Below are 17,557 nucleotides of genomic sequence, written 5' to 3' on the forward strand. Positions count from 1 at the left end.
CCTTTTTTTGTGTAATGTGTGATCCATCCTATTCCCCTTCATATCTCTCCCACGATCGAAGAGCACAATTGATTTGCTTACGCGGATGTGAACACTTGAACCTCGGAAGATCGTGCGAGAGATGAGGGTAGAAAGGCAATGGGAACATGAATTGGCCGAGGAGCCAAAAGGAAAAAAGATTGGGAATTAGGAAAGATAGGTAGCACTGCAACTGGAGAACCAGGCTGATTCATCTTTCCTTTCCCTCGGAAAATTAACCGTGGTCGGATGAGAATGAATAGGATCATTGTATTGTAACGATATACGAAAATACGGTGTTGTTGCACTAGTGGTGTGAGAAAGAAACACAGCTGATATAGGGACAGATATGAACCATCAAATATGAAGCACCATTTCTCCCATCAAGGCTGTGTAGATCCCTTTCATTCCTGATCGCCGGGATACTTCGCACCCCGCTGTTCGCTTCGTTTCTGGTGACTATTCTTCTTCTTTGAGGTAAGTCTACAGCGTTTGAGGATCAGCAATCAACGGCTGAAAACCCCCCTACTGAGACACATCTCGGATACTCTTCAATGGCAGAGACCCACTCTGACATCTATCGAATGCACGGTAGGCCATGGATTCTTCTCTCCATGCTCCTCATCGTATCTCAACTACCACACTGAATCACAATATTAATCTCTTCTCGTACCTGTATTCTTCAAAGGATATGTTTCGACCTGCTCAAGCGCGCCTGTGGTTTAGAATGTGGACGTTCAAACCTACCCATGTAGATGCTTACGATCAGTCGAAGGCAGAATCTGGACTAGAGTCGTATGGATACGACGCTCTTGACCAATACAGAGCACCAAAAGAAAGCAGGCATTCGTTCCAAGCATATACTATCTTCCCACTACCTTACTCTGTTCTCTCAGACAATTTCCAAAGTTATCTCTATCTCTCCCTCTATCTCTCTCACACACACAAATAAGAAAAAAAAAAGACAGGGGTTTTCCTAGGAAATATACATACCAAGAAGGAAATGACAATAACAAATAGGTACGGGGAGTGCGCGTGAGAGAAGGGCTGATCACAAACACAATAATCGCAACTTTAGGTCGTCGAGAGTCATCAAACTTCCTTTGGAATATGCGCGCCTCACGAGATAGGAGAACGAGGTTCGATAGACACAAACATATGAAGAGATAAAATGAGCATGTGCATAGTCTTCGTGTATGCCTCAGCTCAGTACGCAAAGAACTTATAGCAAACAGTCGACCAGGACCCCTAGCCTGAATGAGGATTAGAAAAGGAGCAATCGAACTAGCAATGAATGGGATATTACGTAAACCCCCCTACCGCGAGGAATGTGCTGGAAGTTGTAGTCCGACAACACTAGCCTACAGTGAAGGATTGACAACCACAAGCCGTGTACTAATGCCAGAGAAGTAAACGGTCTCCTGCCCATTGGTGCATCCGGAGTATATGAGATGCATATTATGGCGCCCATTTCTCGAGCAAGTATATTGATGTTATAAAAATGCAGGAGCTAAATGGAAAAAAAGTGAATCAAAGGCTCTTCCAGCGTATGAGATATATAGAAGAGAGTGTTAATGAAGTAGGCTTGAAGATTTGAGTGTAGGGATAAAGAAAGCTAATTACTTTGCAGCTTTGACCTAAGCATGCGAAGTCCAAATAGAGCACAGGCCAGCTCTCATTCTTTTCATTTTACATGATACCTTTTTCCAGAAATGCGTAAAATAAGGTATTGGTATATCGTCCATGAATGAAAGAAAAAGGATGATGGTATTTAAAGGTATGCCTTGACCATCGGCTGCTACTCAATCACACCTTTTCAAATAGCAGAATGAATCTGGGATCTCATCCAAATAAGCGGACCTGGGGTGAAGAGCTGAAGGATGGACAATACGAGGGTTGTGGTGACATTCAAAAAATGAAGCGGGACAGATTGCGGCATCGCAGAGGGAACCACGCACTGGAAAACAAAAACATGCATGCCACCGCATCCACAAGGAACTGAATGGCGCTTACCTTGCACGGGACAAAAAGATACGTCGAAGCGACAACGGCGATTGATATCGATGGGAAAGACGTGTAGAATGTGAAAAAGAATGAAGGCTACGAACAACAACAACAATAATAGTAAAAGAAAAAGAGCAAGATGTGAGGGAAAAGCAGAGATGGATATTCAGACTAAGTGTAACGGCGAATGCAGGGGGGAGAAGAACGATGACAACGACCTTGCAAAGTTCAGTAGCCCACAGCACACTACGGCACCATATTATAGCACATGTCCAGCAGCGATGGTCGATACTCCGTCATGCCTGGACTGGGCACATGCTCAGACTGGAAGTCTCCCCTTTCAGTTGCCGGATCAAGTTGAATAGTACACTCATGTCCTGCTTGCTGCGGCTGTGGATACATGATCCCGTCTCCGGTTGGGTCTGATTTGTCGATTCCAGTCATCTCAAAGAGGCTAGCCCGCAGCTGCTTCTATCCTCTGTTTGCTGTTTGCTGAGTTTGTATCCATCTATCCCCGGCCAAGCAAACTAGGCACGAGTCGCCATCTTGGCCAATCCTGGTTGCCGACCCGGTTCTCGGGAGGAAAGCTGATTCACCAAGAAAAAAAAAAGTATGCACCACTCCAAACAGTGCACCGGTCTTAGACCGGGCCAATCATATCTAAACCAAAGTACGCGTTGCTTTTAAAAACTCAAACGTTATTACTACACAATCTATGTGCGGTGGGAAACTAGCGCCAATGACCAAATGCTGACATCGTCCATGGAGTGTCCTTTAAAAGGCCAGTGCGTAAACAAACTACGATGAAGTGCCACAAGGATACATGGCAACGCTTGACTACAGGATGTTCGAGAAGGACACTCCTTAGGCGCTGTTGAGCTTGATCGATGCTGCAGCCAGGAATGTTAAAGTCCTTTGGAGGTATAACAACAATAGGTCCTTCCATTACCCCTGACCCCACAATCCCATATCGCGAGATTCTATTTCGAGATCGTCTATACCCCCAAAAAGATCGATGGTCAATAAGACAGAGATGCCAATTAGAAAAAATGCACGTACATGCCAAATGAGCCTTCCGTACGTGAGCTACATCAATTGGCCAATGAGAACGAGCCAGGGAAGCAACCGCCTGGATAGACGTGGACGCTGGAGAGAAGCCCAGAGGAGTTAAAAGAAGAAACTGTCTGAAGGGATTCTCATCATCAGCATCATCCCAGCGCTGTTCTCCACCTTCATCGTTTTCTCGCTCCACTCCACCTCATTCCTGATCTCAAAACATAGCCCTGATCTGTTTCTGCTCGTTGTAACTAAGCAGTTACCTATTCATAAATCAACTACGCTCACTTTTGCCGTCGCCGCGCAGAAGCAGTAACCATTCTTCTTCCCTATCTTCTGCCTTACTTCCCTCTGCTGTGGTAGCCTACACAAAACACATAATGGTCCAAACGAAACAGTCAAAGGTCAAGAAGCGATCGCTGCTGACACTCGGCGCAGTCGCGGCCCTGGCTACCCTGTGCCTGGATACGACGCCCGTCGATGCGGCCGTCATATCCATTGATTACGGTACTGACTGGTTTAAGGTCGCGCTGGTTAAACCCGGTATTCCTCTCGACATCGTCCTCAATGCCGAATCCAAGCGCAAGACTCAATCTGCCATCACGATCCGTGGCAACGACCGCGCGTTTGGATCCGAGGCCCTCAGCTTGGTACGACCTGTCTACTAAACACATCCCGCAGATCTTGGAGGAGCCACTTGCTGATTTTGTGTCAATTGCTTTCTTATAGGCCACTCGATTCCCACAAGACTCGTTTATTGGATTGAAGAGAATCCTGGGTCGTGGTTATGATGATGATCACTGCGTCGAATATCGCAACACCTTCACCAACAACATGATCCAGGATCAGGTTCGTGGAACCGCGGGATTTGAAACGACAGCTGGAGTCAAATACACGGTTGAGGAATTGGTTGCCATGCAGTTTGCTCTCGCCAAGCAGCAGGCCGAGGAGACTGCTGGAGAGATCGTCAGGGATGTTGTCATTACTGTAGGTTCTCAATTGCTTGCAGAAACCCAAGGCAATATGAACATCTTCCAGCCAACAGGAAATGTAGGAACGGTGGAAATATTCTAAACTCAGCATTGCTTTCTTTGTCCTACTCATAGGTTCCTCCATATTTCAGCCAGTTTGAGCGCCAGGCTGTGCTTGACTCCGCCGAGCTAGCTGGACTGCACGTTCTCTCCCTGATCAACGATGAGTCTGCAGGTAAAGCAATAGGGTCATGTCGCAAAGTCCATATACATATTCAAGTCTACCATGGTTTTAGAACAAATCAAGCTAATCCTCGCATGTATTTTCACCCATCGATATATAGTCGCTCTCAACTACGCTACCAGTAGGACCTTCCCTACGGAGCAATGTCACATCTTTTACGACATGGGCGCAGGAAGTACGGTTGCCAGCTTGGCCTGTTTCCAGGACTTGACTGTCAAGGACGTGGGCAAGTTTAACAAGACAGTGCAGCAGGTGGAGATCAAGGCTGTGGGCTACGACCGCACCCTCGGTGGACATGACATTGATGTTCGCCTGCAAAAGTTCTTGGCCGACAAATTCCAAGAGCAGAAGGGATCCAAACTCAGCACACTCGTCATCCAGAATGAGCGCGCTATGGCCAAGCTTCTTAAGGAGGCCAACAGAGTCAAGCAAATCTTAAGTGCTAACATTGAGACCATGGCTTCGGTGAGTGGTCACTTATACTTGTTAACAAATCACCGATGACCAAACACTATACGCAGACGACTAACCAAGTTGCTCGTTTTCGGTTCAGGTCGAGAACTTGATGGAAGAGAATGACTTCAAGATCAAGGTCACTCGTGCTGAATTGGAAGACTTGTCCAAGGATCTCTTTGTTCGTGTCCGTGGACCCATCGATGCTGCCTTGGCAGATGCCAACATGAAGCTATCCGATATCCAATCGCTCGTGCTGGTGGGAGGTGGTGTTCGTGTTCCAGCTGTTCAGTCCAATTTGGCTGCTGTTGTTGGCGAGGAGAAGATTGCGAAGAATGTCAACGGAGACGAGGCGGCGGTCATGGGCGCCGTATTCCGTGCTGCCAGCTTGAGCAGACAATTCAAGGTGAAGGAAGTCCGTCTTAAGGATATCTCGCTTCTCCCGGTTGAAGTCAAGTACACAGGAGAGGCCAAGGATACTGTCACACCCGGAAAGCCCTTCGTGACCCCTATCTTTGCCCCAAGGTCCGTCCTGGGAACGCGCAAGATCATGAGCTTTAAGCGCGTGACAGATTTCGGATTCGATCTGGAGTATGGCCAAGTCTCGGAGGCACATGAGGGAGAGCTCCGTGAGAAGCAGATTGCACACATTTCATTGTCGGGATTGACGGACGCCATCAACAAGTTCAAAGATGTCAGCGTCGCGACTCCCAAGGTCAAGGTCACGATTGAGCTCTCGGACTCTGGTGTGTTGAGCGTCCAGGAGGCGATTGCGACCATTGAGACGGACGGCACCAAGAAGGCGACTTTGGCCGACAAGGTCAAATCGTTCTTTGGCGGAAACGACAAGAACGAGGATGTCAAGGATGCTGAGCCCAAAAAGAACGATGGGGAGCAGGAGAATAGCGGCGAAACCAAAGAGCAGGACAAGGACGAGCCTGCTGGAGAGAAGAGCAAAGATAACAAGACTGAGCAAAGCAACAACAGTACCGAGGTTCCCGGTAAGAACGAAACCGTGCCAACAACCCAGACGGAAAAGGTGGTGTTGAAGGTCCATACTGAATACAAGGGCATCGTACCGTTGACCACATCGAGTAAGAAGGAGTCCTTGAGCAAGATTCAGAAGCTGGATGCCCTGGATGTAGCAAAGCGCGCACGTGAGGAGGCTAGGAATTCACTCGAGTCCTTCTTGTATCTCGGGCGTGATTTGTTGTACAGGGATGAGGTTATTGAGGTGTCAACAGAGGAGGAGCGTGAGAAGTTGTCTGAGAGCCTGTCGACGGTTTCTGAGTGGTTGGACGATAACGAAGATGCGGACACGGTCGAGTTTCAGACACGTCTGAAGGATCTGCGCAAGTTGGAGCGTCCCATCTCGGTCCGCGCCGCTGAGCGCATCTCGAGACCCAAGGCATTTGCGTCTCTCAATTCATCTGTAACGATGGCCCGATCTGTTGGTGAGCGCTTGTTGACAGGGGAGGGTGCGTTCCATGAACCCGAGGATGTTCAGAGGCTGTTTGATGCGTGCGATGACGTGTTAGCATGGATCAAGGAGAAGGAGACCGAGCAAGCTGCGTTGCCGTTGTGGAAGGACGGTGTTGTGACAACGCGCGAGATCGAGCAGCGTGGCAACACTGTGGAGCGAGAGATGCACCGGTTGATGAGCAAGAAGAAGCCAAAGGTTACGAAGAAGAAGGAGGAGAGCACTAACTCGACAGAGAAGGCGACGGAAAAAGAGAAAAAGGATGAGAAGGAAGCTAGTGAAGAGAGCAATCCGTTGGAGGACGGGCCTCAGAAGGAGGGAGAAACAGCTGCGCCCGAGAAGGCAGAGGAGCGAAGCGAACCTGTTGTCGAGCCCGTGAAGCACCAGAAGGACGAGCTTTAGATTAGCTAGCTTATTGTCGCACATTCACTTCGTTTAGCACCCTATATTAAACACTAGATCAGAAACCAACAACATAAAAGCTTTACCCCACAATCTGTTGTGAAACGAGCAATTGAGTTCGAGGATGCACCCTTAAGCTAATCAGGGAGCGAGTGCAGAGAAGAGAGGAGAAAGTCCAGAGAGTTTCTCATTCGACCTTGCCATCATCCTCAGCACACAAACTTACTCCGCCCAACGTTCTTTGTTTCCCCTTTTCTTACAAAAATGGTCTGGTCTCCTGCCGACTTGCTCTGGTCATTGACTGACCGAGCATCCCTGACGGTGTTCGAGTCCATCTGTGCGAACCTGTTCTTGGTCCTCATTGCCTCGTTTGGCGTCACACCCGTGTATAACCTGATCAAGGGTAACCAGTTCCAGGTTAAGGGCAAGGTATAGATTACATTATCTATCAACGCGTTGAGATTGAAGTTCAACTGAGGCTGATTTATCATGGTATTGGACCTAAACAGGTTTTCTTTTTGCTCAATCTTCGGTTAGCATGTGTACGTGACAGGAAGCGTGGGACTCGGTAGAGCGATCGCGATCGAGTTGGCGAAGCAGGGTGCGCATGTTACGATTGTCGCACGTAAGGAAGCCCCTCTCAAAGAGACCTTTGAACTCATGAAGGTACGCTGAACCCTCTTTTATTTGTCAAGAGCGCGGTATCACCGCTGGGAACGAATATCTAACACAATTTACATTTTCCCTCAACTGCCTTTGTCTGTTGCAACAAACCTGTCCAAAAAAAAAAAAAAAAAAAAAAAAGCAAGCAGCCGCGACCCGAAAGGACAAGGATAGGGAAATGACCGGTGCGCCTCAAAAGTTCCATTGGATCAGTGCAGACCTGACAGATCGTGAGCAAGCAATCCGGGCCCTCGACGAGGCCTCGATCCAGGGAGGCTCGGGTTCGGGTGTTCCGGATATCATCGTCGCCTGTGCGGGCACCTCGATCCCAAAGCTCTTTGTCGAAGCAACGATCGGCGAGTTTGAGATGCAGATGAAGCTGAATTACTTTGGGACGCTTTACACTATCCATGTAAGCTTTTTCTTTTTCATTTTCATTTTCATTTTCATTTTCATTTTTTTTTTTTTTTTTTTTTTTTGTTCTGCACAAAAGCTAATGTACCGACGATTCAATATTCCATAGGAAGCCACAAAGCGCATGGTTGAGACGGGAAAGAAGGGCAAGATTGTGATGACGGCCTCGACGATGGGTCTGATCGGCTTTGCAGGATACAGCAGCTATGCTCCCACAAAGTATGCCCTCCGCGGTCTGGCCGAGTGTCTCCGTAACGAGTTCTTGATGTACGGCATCGGCGTCCATATCTACTATCCTGGAACTATGTTCACTCCAGGATTTGAAAACGAGGTATTTTTTTTTATATATAGACTCTTTTTTCATGCAGATCTACAATGGTTCCATTGGAAACGTAGGGTTGCTGATGCTCGCTTACTACCTTTGCTTTGGGTGTAGAATTTGACGAAGCCTTTGGTGACAAGGGAGATCGAGGGAAGTACGGGTCTGACTCCGGAAGAGGCCGCCAAGGGCATGTTTGCTGGTAGGTCATACTCCTTCGTGGAACACTCGTTTCTATTGATTTCAGGAGTGCTATGTATGGTTTTGGGAACGATTGTCTCTAAAAAAAGGAATAATAATAATAATAATAATGCTACTGTAGGTCTCCGCAAGGGAAACTTTGCTGTCACGACCGACTTTGACACCAACTTTTTGCGTGTTGCTGCCAGGGGCGTGACTCCTATGGCCAATATTGGCCTGGACTATGTCTTGGGCTTGGTTGCACCTGTAAGTAACCGCTTATATGTATATCCGTACAGCAGGTTTGTTTTATTATATTGAAAACTAATCGACATGTCTATTATTTGATGAATAGTTTGGCGCGACGCAGTTCCTGTGGGAGACCAACTATAAGGTCAAGAACTTTGGCAAGAAGATGCTCAAGAAAGAGCTCTAATAGATCTCGCTTTCTCCTTTCATTTCCACACTTACAACACTTGGTTTTACTAATAAATTCTGTACTTCAAAGCATTTCACGAGTGAACCCATGCGATCTGATCAATGCGGAGCAAATTCAAAAATGGAAAGAATGTGTGAAAAGCTGCAATACTGCCGTCTAGACGATTCGCAAGTGCCTTGTCGCGGTCATGGCCCTGTGTGCAGTCACCAGCACAAAACGTGCTCTCTTTTAATCTTGGCAAGTAATAAAAACCAAAAGGCTTTTGTTAACGACACAGATCATCACAAAGGCGGGGAACTCTTTGAACGATCCATGCATGTTGCCGTCAAGAAAAAATAAATAAGGAATACCATTTCCAACAAACCAGTCTGCTTCATAGTGTAGGTATGAACACACAATGTTATTATGATTTGATAATGTTGATGATGACAGGCTGCAGTTTACCCCTTCCCTCTTATCCATCGTGGCCAACTTTCCTTCAGGCTCGAACCAGTTTTATCTGTTCGCTTGTTTCTGGTTTTCGCTTCGTTTTTCCTCTCGTGCTAAATAACACCTCGGATCCACAGCAAAAAGACAAAGGAGATCGAAATAGATAAAAAAAAAGAAAGGAAACATGAAATGCGCTTTCTACTTTGAGTCGTCTTCGTCATGGTCGTTTGCGTCCTTGATCAGCCTTCCATTCGCATCCAACAAGTTGGGGTCCTGCTTGTTTCTGAGCCATTGCATGCGTGGTCCACAGCGACTATACTCTGAAATCTTGAATCCATAGATTGCTGGCGTGTAGATCTTGTTGAGGACATTCGGCTGGAGCTCTGGGTAGATATGGAACAGCATGTGGGCGAACGTCGTTCCGAAATATGCGCCTACAAAGCCAATTATTTCGTGATTGATAAAGGGGTTAAATAGCTACACCAAGGATGATTCGTGCCCAAAAAAAATAAAAATAAAAAAGCGATGTAAACATACCATCGAGGTTATGATATCTTGAGCTGGGCGGTGAATAGATATCCTGGCAATTGGGACAGTACAGCTTTACAGTTTCCACACCGGGAAGATCGTATCGTCCACATGGCACTACATTTGTTGACTGGCAGTAGGTTCGAGGGCAGCTTCCAAAATGTCCAGCCTGGTATTTATCAGCCTAGAACAATCGGTTCAAATTCATGAAAAAAGACCGTGCGTTAGTGTTAAGTAAGTGATCGTTTTCCCCGAGCAAGCAAGATGGTCCGCAGCACCTCTTCTCTATTGAAGAGGCACTCGCCATCATCGTCGTCCTCATCATCCAGAGGGCAAGCCTTTTGAGACCGAGTTGCGTGTTTGGCATTACCATCTGTTGTAGCCCCTGCCGTGTCACAATGAAGCGTTGGTGAATAAGACCATAAAGCTGTTCCGCCGACGCCTCCACGATTGATACATCCGGCACCTTCGTGCTATCCTCCTCTGTTTAATTGATGGCGGCAGCAAAACCAGCGAAAGTACAGACGTCTGTTAGATAAGTGATTTGACATCAGACATGCACGTGGAATAGAGACTGCAAGATCGGGTCCTACCAGGCTCCAGGTCCAGAATCATCTCCAGTGCCTCCTTGTAGAAAGGAACGATTGAGTTCAGTCCTGTCAGATTGAAGTCATCCTCTACAAACTCGTCTGCAACCTCAGCAAAATACTGGTGTCCTCCGAGTGAGCAAAACCACGCGATCCAGGGCATTGATTCAGTCCCAGTTTCATTAGAGACGTCGGATCCTATGAGTCGTATGAAAAGAATGATGAGTTCGTTGGTGCTCTCAAGCATTAGAGACATTTACTCGGAAGTCATTTGTCTCCTTTGGTTGATTCATATTCTAGGCTCAAAGGCAGGTGTCCGCTCATCCTCATCGAACAAAAGACCATCGAGAACCCTGCAGCCTCTGGAATGTGCCTGCAGGTCTTATGGGATGGAACAAAAGGTGAGACGAGTTGGTGAGATGAGCCTTACCATAGTACTCGTCGCCAGCATACTCTCCCTGAAGCTGCTCTTCCTCCTCCTCTTCCTCCTCCTCCTCTTCTTGGTGAACCTCGTCTGCAGCACGCATATCCCGGACCTGCTGTTGATGATGCTGCTGCTGGTGAAGGTCGTGCGCTGACATAACTGGCTGGACTCTGAGTGGTATGATGGAAACGAAGGGAAAACGGGCTGTGTCTCCTCGAGGACAGATGAAAGGGGAGGGAAAAAGAGAAAGGAAGTGGATGGATTGGATGGATGTAGGGGGACAATCAAACGGTGCCTTGATTGAGAGTGTGGAATTGGTGAGCTTTTTTTTTTTGTGTGTATTGAGTGAAAAAAAAAGAGTCCGATAGACTATGTTATGGTCGAATGTAAGCGCTGCGCGGTGATATTACACTTTTGTTGACAAACAAATACAAAAGCAAAAGAAGAGGCGAGGGAGACTGGTGTCATCAAGTCAGCTCCTAGCTTGGAAGAAAGGTGTAGCTGGAGCTGGAGAAAGAGAGGGGGTAGAAGTAGGGGCGGGCGAGGGCTGATGGTCGTCTGTTGCAGCAGCGTGCTCAGCCTGCCTTGACCTCTCTCTCTCCGCAAATCGAACCAGCCAATCAAACAAAAACACTGCAGTGACGTATAAATCTACCACAGTGGAGGGATTATGTTCATGCCACTCTGAATAGGGCTGTGTGATACAGGCCTACATGTCCAGCGTCGTATTCGTGGCGGGTTGCACTCGTTGTATAAGGTCCTGTTGAAAGCATGGGACTTCACGATCTCAGCCTTACACTCGACACATGTTGACTTCAATACATCCACGGAGTGTCTTGAGCAAAGATCGATACCAGGATTCATCTCAAAAAGGCGCGACTGGAAGAAAAGCAGCTGAACGGACCGAGTTCTTCGGGCGTTGAAGCGTGCTTGGCTAACGCCTCGCAGAGCAGGCGGCTGTAATCCACAGTGCCGATCACCGCCGCTTTCCAATCCGGCATGCAGAGCGCATACGGGAAAACCTCATGCCACTTAGATTGAGAGGATTGTCGTTGATACGGATGGTGCTCAGATCTGACATTTGCCTCCAGGTACAGCCTCTTGACACGATCGCATCTAAAACGAGCTCTTCCAGTGCGATCAAATATCGCGGAGACATATCCATATTCCCAGCTCCTGAGTCCAGCGCATGGCTCGGGGGATGACGAAGGAAGTCCGGATTCAGTATCCATAGCATGAAGACGAATCGAAGGAGATATCTAGCTCAGGAGCCGCTACTTTGACAATGACGACTTAAAACCGAGCACTTGTCTCGAAGACCCTGTCTAATTGACGTATTCGAGACCCGCATTCTCTCCCTTCGGTCGTGCATTTTGATGTACTCACCGATATTCGCTAAGGACTGTCCTGTGAAGGCGCGCCCATCCTGAGTTGCGGTGCTTTTCCCAGACAGGTGAGATCGCGTCAGATATGAAGGACAGCAATGTAGCACCGAATTCGCTGAAATAGCACAGCCCCCTTTTTGTGACTTTGTTATGCTCGCTTTTTTTTTTTTTTTTTTGCCCCTCCTTCTGCAACTCTCTTACGCTCTTCACGTCCCTCATTCCACACCAACAGTAATGGACTCTGACTCCGGCTCCGACTATGGTGGCGAAGCGCCCAGCTACCCCAGAGACCTACCCAACATTCTGATCACTGGAACACCTGGAACGGGCAAGACCACGACTTCAGAAATGGCTGCTGAGGCTACAGGACTTACACACCTCAACGTCGGGGACCTCGTCAAGGCAAAATCCCTGCACGAAGGATTGGATGCCGAATTCGACAGTTATATCCTGGATGAGGATAAGGTATGCATTTGCACATTTCATGTATTTTTTATTTATTGAGCAGTAACCGTATCGGTAATTATGGTGGAACTGGAGACTTGGAACACAGCAGTCAAACTTGCATACTAAAGGGTCGATCGTTTTCTTTCTCTCTCTTGCTTTTGCTGTGCCTTCACGTCCTTGTGAAAGCTTATTGACGAGATGGAGGATATGATGAGATCTGGTGGAAAAATCGTCGATTTCCATACGTGTGACATCTTCCCTGAGAGGTGGTTTGATCTTATCATTGTCCTGCGTACCGATAACAGTGTCCTTTATCCACGTCTCGAGTCTCGGTACGTCTCCAAGAAGCGTATTCACAACAGGTCAGCAATGGTATGTCTTCTGCTTTCATAACTAACATCATCCCCCTCATTTTTTCATGAACTGCTTAGTGGATACAATCCCAAAAAGATCAACGAGAACATGGAGTGCGAGATCATGCAGGTCGTTCTCGAGGACGCGCGCGAGTCGTACGCAGAAGAGATCGTGATTGAGCTGCAGAGCAACAGCATCGAGGAAATGGAGGAAAATGTATCAAGGATCAAGGCCTGGAAGGACCACTGGATCGTCAACAACAAGAAGGATTGAACGTCTTTCGCCAGCAAAGCACGAAAGCAATTGTAACACTATTTCGAATAAAGAACAAGACATCGTAGACAGCATTGCGACCACCAAGATTTTTTTCGATAGTTATACTTGCCGTTTGTCGTTTCGCTTTTGATAGCTTTTGGTGGTGAGATGGATCTGAGGAGGTTGACGATCGCTGTGCTTGAGTTTCAATTTGACGATATGTGACTCGTGGAACCAATTAAGGGAAACAAAAAGAGAGTTGCGATTGCTTGACATGGCCACCATGACCTTCAACACCTTCAACTTTCGACAAAGAAACAACCATGTCTGACGAGTCCTATGTCCTCGTTGGTACGCCCTTGCCCTCGATAAAGACGACCGACGCCTATGGAGAACCAAAGAGGATAAATCCGACCAGGGATCTCGAGGCAGGCATTCAGCATGCGTTATTTCAGCATTCTCCTTGCCCCCCCTAGTACCGCGGAGCAGCCATGAGGACAGTAGGAACAGGTTACTCATCACATACACCTTTGTTTGGTTAAATTGGGTTTGAGTAGGTCCGGGATGAAGAAGGACGTAGGAGATTTCATGGCGCTTTCACGGGCGGATTCTCTGCAGGATACTACAACACGGTTGGATCGAAGGAAGGTAACGACGAATCCAAGCACGCGTTGCTGGATCAATGAGAAGCATGGGAAGAAAACGATAAGTGCTGACGATATGGTGTTATTACAATTCATAGGATGGGCGCCGTCAGAATTTGTGTCCTCGAGAGACAAGCGATCTGAAAGAAAAATTGCCAGGCCTGAGGATTTCATGGACGAGGAAGATAAACAGGTGAGTGAGTCTTTGATCTTCCAGGGTTCAACGTCTTTTAGGAACAATAACATGTATTCTGTAGTCCCTAATCACATGGTACTCACATTATTCTCCATCATGTTTTTGAGTAGATGCTTTCAGATTCTGCGCGACTCGTGGCTACGGACGATTTCGACACCATTGGATCGACGCAACGTGATCTGGAAAAGAAGCGCGCCACTGCTAGAAATATGCAAGCAACTGGAGGGTGCGCTATCTCGTGGTTCTTTTTGAACTCCACTTTATCTAAAATAGCATTGCAGGACTAAACACTGTGGTTCCTACGACTAAAATTGGACCTCTCTTTTCCTTTGGACAACTTATAGTGTGCTAGGTGCACTTCCAGACACACTGATCGACGACATAGTTGTCCCGAGTTCAGAACCGGTTGGAATAAGGTTGCTGAAGCGTATGGGATGGAAGCCTGGACAAGGAATCGGTCCACGCGTTTCTAGGCGGCAGCGGAAACCAGAGGACGGACTCCTTTCAGATGACGACGAAGTCCCAGCGAACGTGACATTTGCGCCGATCGACTCCGCAGTAGTCGTCTTCACACACAAGTCCAACCATCAGGGTCTGGGCTTCGATCCATACAAAAATGCACCAGAGTTTGATAAATCCATGCAGTCAGGGACAAGCTCAAAGTACCTATCGGAGTCTTTTCAGAGCAAGAAGACAGGATTCGGTTTCGGGACATTTGATGACGACGACGAGGAAGATGATGTGTATGGATCAGGGCCTACGCCACTGCGATTATTGGATCGGGCCACGGTCCTGAATGACGACCGGCCATATTCTCGTAGGAAAGAGAACAAAGACGTATCGGAACCACAGGTGATAAGAAGAACCAAGTTGTGCAGGACAGTCCATGTCCAGGAAGCATAGGAATGTTTATTAATAATGCCCACTTTCATTTTTGTAGCCAGAACCTATGGTACCGTTGTATTGCAGCGATGGACGGCCGCCATTACGTGGATTTGTTCTGGCAGCAACTCCCGCGAAACCCATGGTTTGGTATTCGGCGCCAAAAGTGCCTCGGGATTTTGTTCCATACCATACATTCGACGACAACGTCAGGCCTGTCCTGCCACGAAAGGGACGTGAGCAGCCAAAACTCACTTCAGACGATGTACGTGCCCGCGGAAGGAAGTATCTGAGGCAGACTGGGTCTAATACACCATATTTACTGACGTTTTTCATGTATACTATTCTTCCCTGTATCTCCTTGTAGCGTGCACTAGTACTCGGAGAAACGCCCATTGACGCACCTCGCAGATCGGTGTTCGAGTACATGTCCGCTGAGAACAAGCATCGTCTGGACAATGTTCTTGGATTTGTAATGGACACGGAGGGCGACAAACGGTTGCGCAAGGACTATTGGGAGGTGCCCAAAATCGAAAAAAGTGCGGCAGAGGCAGCACTGAAAGGGTTTATGCCCTTTGGCGACAATATTCCGAAACAGAACCGATATAAGCAGTTCCTGAATGTCCAGGCTGGGATTTCAGACGAGAAGATCGAGCTGGTTGAGGGCTTTAGAGGAGAGGACATGACTAAAGAACTCAACGAATTCGTGCAGGCAGCCAGGATTTTCAAACCCCTGACCTCGACCATGGCAAACAGATTCACGTCTGCAAGCAAGGCGGTTGAAGTCACGCAGCCGTCAGTTGGCCTGAGGTCTGCTGAGGATATCAAGGCAGCGAGAAGGACGGCCCCGATGCATGTGTTTGTCGAGAAGATGGAGGTCCCGAAATCACAAGCAGCCAAGGCAGCGGCCATGGGAATGTTTGGGCCGCTGACTCGTACGATTGTCGACTTTTATCCTTCAAAGTTGCTGTGTAAGCGATTTAACGTACCGAATCCGCATCCAGACCATAAAGAGTCGGGTCGCGAGGCAGCAAAGGATCTGTTGGACAAGGATACATTAGACAGGATGATGATAAGCAGGAAACCGGGAGAAGGGATTACATCAGAGGATTCAATCTCAAAAAGTCGGAAGGAGAGTGCTTCGGCTGATGCACAGGAGGATGTTGGAACTGAGGCAGTGGTGGAAGAAGAAACCTCGAAGGAAGCCGAGGTGATCCAGGAGCGTCCGCCTATGGACATCTTCAAGGCGATATTCGATAACTCTGACTCCGATTCGGACTTGGACTCGGACACGCAGGCTGAGGACGATAAGAAAACTCCTAGACCAGGTCAGCGTGCCACTGATAAGCAAAGAGATGCCAGCATGTCAGATACAGAGGAGGGCAAAGAGGGGACACCACAAGGAGTATTCAGACCTATATTTACAAGGCTGAGTGAGAGGTCAGAGACGCATTCTTCAGCAACAACATCGCGCGTGCAGCCTCGGTCGAGCAAACTCGACCTCTCACATTTGAACGAGGAAGAGGGTGACGATGAGAACGAGATGGGGCCGAAATTCGCTATACCCAAATCCAAATCGACTTCCTCGTCTTCTAAACGACAAGTGAATAATGCTCCAACCTCTACCGGCGCCAGGACCATCTCGTCAGCCAACACCTCATTGCCGACTCGAGAAAGGTCCCCAAGTACGGACGAATTTATTGGACCGGTCCCACCAACGACGGAGAAGCGTACCAAAGACGATTCTGGTTCTGAGCAAGAGCATCTTAAAGAAGGAACATCATTATCGTCGCTACGTCATGAAGAGTCTCGCTCGTCGAAACGACACAAATCATCATCATCGTCGTCCAGATACAAGTCGTCATCTTCCAGGTCAGACAGGAACGATTCGCACTCGAATAGCTCACATTTTCAACGTCGGTCCAAGAACCGGGACCCTGGCGAAAGCAAACAAGATGATTCAGAGACGGATTGGAGCGATGCAGATAAGGATGGCAGGGATAGGAAGAGGCATAGTAGGCACTTGTCCTCTTCAAAGACTAAGAGCAGCAAGAGGCACCGGAAACACAGATCGCGGAGTCGAAGCAGGAGTCCAAGCAGCCGGTCGCACAAGAAGTACAGGGATAAGAATGAAGATCGAGATCGAGATCGGGAGAGGAGTAGCAAGCGTTCACGGTCAGAGAAGCACGTCTCTAAACACCGCGATCGCCGTGAGCGCGACAAGGCAGATGAGAGCATGGACGAACTGTGGGTTGAGAAGGAGGTCGATATTCCAACTTCAGCTGGCGCCCTCACGCCGAGTGAGCCTTACCGCCCAGCACCACCAACCAATCGCCCGCGTGCCACATCCTTCTTTTAGTGGCGATAATAAAGCATGGATGGTAGTGGTGGTCTCCTTATTATTGTTTTTTATTAATGCTTTCTTGTCGAACGGACGGCTATGCAACGAATCACTCGTCCACTAAAGGATCGGCAATGCCATCCAAAGGTCCTCCGTAATCGATACTGAAATCGTCCAACACTACGCTTCCCCTGCTGCTGTTGCTGTCATCCTCGAGCAGGCTTTCTATAATAGTTGCCAGAGACGGCGACCGGGAATGCCGGAAAATCATGTATCCGGCCCGCTCACACATCAATGCCTGCTTCACGGCCGGATGGCTGGTTCGTTGGTGTTTCCAGTCTGATACTAAAAGACAGGTAGCGGAAGAAAAAAAAAAAAAAAAAAAAAAAAGTTAACTATTTTAGTGTATCTGACCCATTGAGAGGAATCGGGAACCTTCCTA

The 17,557-nt window shown here is 48.0% G+C and overlaps 5 protein-coding genes across 5 annotated transcripts; 4 read left to right on the forward strand and 1 right to left on the reverse strand.

Annotated features, from left to right (window-relative positions):
* Positions 1-3,234: 3,234 nt before the first annotated feature.
* Positions 3,235-6,715, forward strand: BC939DRAFT_454815 (Hsp70 protein-domain-containing protein). Its single transcript, XM_051556113.1, has 5 exons — positions 3,235-3,728; positions 3,808-4,065; positions 4,185-4,284; positions 4,394-4,758; positions 4,847-6,715. The coding sequence occupies exons 1-5, from the start codon at positions 3,459-3,461 to the stop codon at positions 6,626-6,628; spliced, it is 2,775 nt and encodes a 924-aa protein (XP_051411105.1). The 5' UTR covers positions 3,235-3,458; the 3' UTR covers positions 6,629-6,715.
* Positions 6,716-6,828: 113 nt separating this feature from the next.
* BC939DRAFT_199000 (uncharacterized protein) lies at positions 6,829-8,756 on the forward strand. Its single transcript, XM_051550594.1, has 7 exons — positions 6,829-7,057; positions 7,166-7,294; positions 7,434-7,703; positions 7,815-8,036; positions 8,142-8,226; positions 8,347-8,471; positions 8,560-8,756. The coding sequence occupies exons 1-7, from the start codon at positions 6,893-6,895 to the stop codon at positions 8,638-8,640; spliced, it is 1,077 nt and encodes a 358-aa protein (XP_051411106.1). The 5' UTR covers positions 6,829-6,892; the 3' UTR covers positions 8,641-8,756.
* Positions 8,757-9,270: 514 nt separating this feature from the next.
* BC939DRAFT_484337 (casein kinase II regulatory subunit-domain-containing protein) lies at positions 9,271-10,434 on the reverse strand (the record flags this gene model as incomplete). The annotated part of the gene is made up of 4 exons (XM_051559247.1): positions 9,271-9,506; positions 9,610-9,784; positions 9,971-10,083; positions 10,194-10,434. 4 exons carry the CDS (start codon positions 10,432-10,434, stop codon positions 9,271-9,273), a joined length of 765 nt encoding a protein of 254 aa, XP_051411107.1.
* A 1,763-nt stretch (positions 10,435-12,197) lies between these two features.
* Positions 12,198-13,155, forward strand: BC939DRAFT_454819 (AAA domain-containing protein). The gene is made up of 3 exons (XM_051556114.1): positions 12,198-12,461; positions 12,630-12,775; positions 12,875-13,155. The coding sequence occupies exons 1-3, from the start codon at positions 12,231-12,233 to the stop codon at positions 13,068-13,070; spliced, it is 573 nt and encodes a 190-aa protein (XP_051411108.1). The 5' UTR covers positions 12,198-12,230; the 3' UTR covers positions 13,071-13,155.
* A 220-nt stretch (positions 13,156-13,375) lies between these two features.
* On the forward strand, positions 13,376-17,133 carry BC939DRAFT_504147 (uncharacterized protein; the record flags this gene model as incomplete). Its single annotated transcript, XM_051560487.1, has 7 exons — positions 13,376-13,399; positions 13,610-13,700; positions 13,795-13,889; positions 14,003-14,118; positions 14,237-14,744; positions 14,833-15,039; positions 15,142-17,133. The coding sequence occupies 7 exons, from the start codon at positions 13,376-13,378 to the stop codon at positions 17,131-17,133; spliced, it is 3,033 nt and encodes a 1,010-aa protein (XP_051411109.1).
* Between the last annotated feature and the right edge of the window lie 424 nt (positions 17,134-17,557).

The sequence above is a fragment of the Gamsiella multidivaricata genome (assembly GCF_025024155.1).
Source record: "Gamsiella multidivaricata strain RSA 2152 chromosome Unknown BC939scaffold_42, whole genome shotgun sequence".
In the NCBI taxonomy this organism is placed as follows: Eukaryota; Fungi; Mortierellomycota; class Mortierellomycetes; order Mortierellales; family Mortierellaceae; genus Gamsiella; species Gamsiella multidivaricata.